This window comes from Callorhinus ursinus, unplaced genomic scaffold, assembly GCF_003265705.2.
Source record: "Callorhinus ursinus isolate GAN/ISIS: 27379988/994484 unplaced genomic scaffold, GSC_fseal_2.0 scaffold15, whole genome shotgun sequence".
NCBI classification, from domain to species: domain Eukaryota; kingdom Metazoa; phylum Chordata; class Mammalia; order Carnivora; family Otariidae; genus Callorhinus; species Callorhinus ursinus.
Window position 1 is genome coordinate 4,839,551 of NW_027397077.1, and position 4,458 is coordinate 4,844,008.

The 4,458-nt window shown below is 65.5% G+C and overlaps 1 protein-coding gene across 2 annotated transcripts in view; it reads right to left on the reverse strand.

The window, feature by feature from the left end:
- Positions 1 to 351: 351 nt before the first annotated feature.
- The window catches only part of SCAP (SREBF chaperone), a 69,622-nt gene continuing 65,515 nt past the window's right edge, over positions 352 to 4,458 (reverse strand). For both annotated transcript variants that reach the window (XM_073901088.1, XM_073901090.1), the window contains 9 exons: positions 4,216 to 4,418; positions 4,021 to 4,135; positions 3,409 to 3,934; positions 3,204 to 3,289; positions 1,683 to 1,765; positions 1,423 to 1,589; positions 1,184 to 1,264; positions 790 to 996; positions 352 to 707 (listed from right to left, as the gene is read on the reverse strand). In XM_073901088.1, the coding sequence (XP_073757189.1) occupies positions 462 to 707; positions 790 to 996; positions 1,184 to 1,264; positions 1,423 to 1,589; positions 1,683 to 1,765; positions 3,204 to 3,289; positions 3,409 to 3,934; positions 4,021 to 4,135; positions 4,216 to 4,418 (1,714 nt within the window). In that variant the 3' untranslated portion in view covers positions 352 to 461. The remainder of the gene's footprint in view (positions 708 to 789; positions 997 to 1,183; positions 1,265 to 1,422; positions 1,590 to 1,682; positions 1,766 to 3,203; positions 3,290 to 3,408; positions 3,935 to 4,020; positions 4,136 to 4,215; positions 4,419 to 4,458) is intronic.

Sequence of the window (4,458 nt, forward strand, 5' to 3'; positions counted from 1 at the left end):
GCCAGTGTCTGCCCGTTGCTGCTTTAGGGAGGGAGCCTGAGCCTCAAGCACTGCCTGAAACGTGGTGCCTTCAGTGAGCTTGGGGGTGGCTGGGCGGTAGGAGGACCGTGGGGCCGCACTTGGCTCCCACGCCTCTGAAGGGTTAAGGAGGCAGGCCCGCAGCCCGGGCTTGCTGGGCTTCCCTGCCTCGTAACCGCCCCCCGGGGCACTGAGCACAGCCCCTGCCAGGAGCGACTCACGCTCACAGAAGCACGTGAGCAAGTGGGGGGCTCCCAGGCACAGGGAGGGCATGCAGCAGGGGTGCAGCAGCTCTAGGGAAAGATGCAAGTGGCTCAAAAGGCCCGTGGCAGATGGGATTAAAAAAAAAAAAAAGTTTAATATTACAGCCACGAGGCAGGACAGGACAGTTCAGGGACAGCTTCCGGAAGACTCAGCTCTGCACCGCAGCTCCTGCCTCCTGCTCAGTCCAGCTTCTCCAGCACGGAGGGCACGTACACCAGGCTGAGCTCGCTGCCAAAGTTGCAGACGATGGCAGCATTGTCCAGCACCAGGATCTGGCGAGTAGGCTGGGCCTCACTGTTCTTCCCCAAGTAGACGGTCTGTAATAGGTCCCCATAGTTTAGGTCCCAAAAGGAGACACAGCCCTGGCCGCCAGTCACCAGCAGGTTGTCGGAGATGACCCCCAAGCTTGCACCACAGCCCAGGTCCTGGAAGCAAAGACAGGATCAGCTCGGTGTCCCGAATCCCTCCCTAAAACACCAAGAATCCTGTGGCCCCCGACCTGCCCACCTGCTGAATGGAGTAGAGCTTGATGCCGGTGCTCCGGTCCCAGATGCTGATGAGGTCATCCAGGCCACTACTGATGACGCAGGAGGTGGTACAGGTGAGGGAGGTGACATCCCCACGGTGAGCGAACATGTGGCTGACCCTGCTGCCAGTCAGCACATCCCACAGGCAGATGGCCCCATCTTGTCCTCCACTGGCCAGCACCATTGTCTAGGAGAACAGGCCCAGGAGGGCTGGGTCACTGGGGCAATACCTCTGTCCATGAGGGTATCCCAGTGCCCTGGGGAGTGGGGGTCCTCCCACTCTGCTTCCCAAAAGGTTCTGGGGGCCAGCTGTCCGGAGTCCGAAACAAAGGCCATGGCTTGGTACCCCGGCACCCCACCCGCGGCCCCCTCACCTGGTCAATGTACACAGCTGTGATGGCCCCCGAGTGGCCCTGCAGGGTGAAGAGGCAACACGAGTCCTCCAGACGGAACACCTGGGGCAGGGGTGGGCATCAGTTCTGGTCTGGGGTGGTTTCCCAGTTCCATTTTGGCCAGGAAATCCCTTCCGTGCATCCTCTCCCTGGCTGACCCCAAACGCCCAGCATCCCGGGCTAGGCCACCCCAGCCCCCACAAGACAGAGCCAACCCTCACTCTCAGCGTGTGGTCCTGGCTCCCGGTCACGAGTCGCCCAGCCGCGGCCTTCAGGGCCGTGATGGGTTTCTGGTGTGCACAGGGCACGGTGTGGGTCAGGCGACAGGCTACCGTGTCACTGCTGCTGTACACAGGGGACGCGGGGGAACTGCTCCGCCCTGGAGTCCCTGGAGACAGACCAAGTATGTGGGCAGTCGCCACCCCCCCAACCCCCACCTCCCCGCCAGGTGCAGGCACCTGCCCAGTGCAGGCCCTCTGACCTCGGAACTGCAGGGGGCTGAGGGCAGTGCGGGTCTCCAAGGAGAAGAAATCCAGGGAACCGTTGAGCCGGGCAGCCACAATCCTGGAAGAGAAGAGAGGCTGCTGGTGGCCCTCCCTCAGAACACCGGGGCTGGGGGCCGAGCACTGTGGCCACCTGACGGGTCAGCTCCACTGCGCAGATGGAAACAGACGAAGGGACCACAGCCAAGGGGCAAGCACGGGTGCTGGGAAACATGCTGAAGCCGGGAGACCCAGGCTGCAACTCTACTCTGCCTCTGTTTCTTTATCTGTGAAATGGGAACAACTACCCACCTCACAGGGTGGTCACAAGGGTAAAAAAGTGGCACCTGGAGAACAGGTAAGACTGTGAGTTGAAGGCCCTCAGAGCCTGGAGCTAAAGGAGGGGCTTCTGCGGAGAGAGGCCCCAAGGGGGCTGTGTGTTGGAGTGGCAGGAGGCACCGTGGTCTCTGGCCTCGGCCTCGGAAAGCAGCTTCGATCCAAGCACCACCCACTGCCCTTCCTTCTTCCACAAAGAAAGAATTTCTTCACTGCCCAGGAATTCCTAGGCAGAGACGGGGATATTTGCCAAGGGGTCCCAAAGCCTTGAAGTGAGTGGAGTTCAAAATCTTCCTCCAGCACAAAGCATGCCTCCCAGCCCGCAACCGGAAGGGCCCAGGCCAGAGCCTGGGAAGGCGCCGTGTATTGGGAGCGAGGAGGGCGAGGAGAGCCCGCCGGGTCACCAGGAGCTCTGAGGGCTGGGCGGACACCCGGGGGCTTTCCCTGAACCTGAGAAACCAAGCAGCAGGGAGGAACCTGGAGGAGGAGGAACTGGCAATGGCGGCCAGGCTGGTCGGCGGGGGGTGGGGGGGGAGTGGGGGGGTGTGAGCCAAGGCCGATGCAAGCGGCCTCGCAGGGGCAGAGAGGACAGCTGTAGCCACCAGAACCTGAGCGCTGAGGGCCAAGGGCACCCTGCCCTGGGAAGAAAAAGGCTCCGGCTCTAGCTTAGAGGTTGGTGCCACAAACGGTGGGGACCCCGGAGGGCAGAGCCAGCATGGGACAGCTGGGGCAGGCGGGTGAAGTGCTGAGCAGGAGGCCCCGGTCGCAGTGAGACCTGGATCTCTCAGCCAAGAGCTCGGTTGGCTGGGCCCCTGGGGAGCACCCATAGCCAAGGAGCACGCCGAGGACGGAGGTGAGAGCAGCGTACAGCCTCAAACACGAAGGTAAATTTTAAACAGAAGGTTCTGCTGAGAAAGCATTTTTTGGTCACTGAAAATGCAGCCAAGACCTGGTAAGGTCTACACTGATGGGCTCATCCGGGAAACCCTGACTCTGAAGGGTAAGAGGGAAACCGAGTCACAGGAATGACAGGCCTATTCTAAGTGCTTCAGTTGTCACCCCCCACCGTGGTGGCTGTTCACAGGTGTGGGGCTGAGTACTGAGAAGGGGCATCAATCATGCGGTGGGGAAGGGCCCAGGAAGGGGACTTCTGGAGAGAGGCCGAGCAACACAGCGCCTCTCACCTTTTGTCCAGGAACACAAGGGCCGTGATGCCCGAGGTCACCTCCTCGCTGCTGCAGCGCAGTGTACCCTCGATGGCGTCCCACACCTGCAGGACCAGAGACCGTGAGCACCTGCGGGCCCGTCAGGCGCCCCCCAAACCCGCGCATGCCCGGCCTTCTGCCTACCCGCCCCCGCCCCCCCCTTCCCGCCGGGGCCCCTGCCCACCTCCAGGCGGCCGCTGCTCCGCCCCACCACGATAAGGCTGCCCTGCAGCTCCAGGCTCCAGATGGAGCCGTCTGCGCTGGGGACCCAGGCCAGGCAAGGGGAGCCCTTCTCGGGAGGGCAGCCCCCCTCGTCCTCGGGGGCCAGGGGGGGCGGCCCGGGCCCCGGGGAGGACGGGCGCAGGGCTGGCGGGCGGCCAGGCACCAGGCCGTCGTCCTGGTACACGCGCTGCACCAGGCGGCTGAAGTCGTAGCCCGGGCCGTCGCGAGCACGGCTACAGCCCGCCCGGTGCCGGGGCTCGGGCTGCGTGGGTTCCGAGAGCCTCGGCTGAGCCGAGAAGTTGGTGTCGATCAGGCAGGTGAGGTCTGGCTGGTCCCCGAAGAGGGCAGGCGGCGGAGGGCCCCGGGGCCGGTGCCGCAGAGGAGGGCTGTCCCCGGGCTCCTCCGGGCCCCCCTTCCCGCTGTCGGACAGCCGTTCCCAGCTCTCCTGAGCCTCAAACACGCTGCCAACGCCACTGTCGCGGCGCTGCCTGCCAGGGGCCAGGAGAACGGAGTGAGGACACAGGACGGACGCACAGTGGGGTGGAGGGAGGGCGGGGAGGGGGCAGGCACCTACCCCGGGCGCGGGATGCGCGTCAGGCAGTCCCCGGTCTGCGCGTCCCACACACAGACGTGGCCCGCCAGGCAGCAGCTCACCAGCAGCATGCCGTCGCTGGCCAGGCACTCGATGTCCTGCGCGGGGGGGGGGGGGGGGGGGGGCGCGGGCCCCGCCCCCGCCCCCGCCCCGCCCCCCCCCCCCCCCCCCCCCGCCCCATGAGGTGTCCGCGCAGCACCAGCGGCGCGATCTCGGTCTCGGGTGGCGCGTAGCCGTAGTCGTCACAGGGCAGCTCCCCACGCCGCCGCCGGCCGGGCCCGCCGCCGGGCTGCCCGTAGTTGCGCGGGCAGAGCACGCGGTACAGGCACAGCAGCAGCAGCACGAGCACCATGCCGGCCGCCAGGCCGAGCGCCGCCACCCTACGCCGGCCGGAGAGTGGTTAGGCACGCCCGCCCCCCC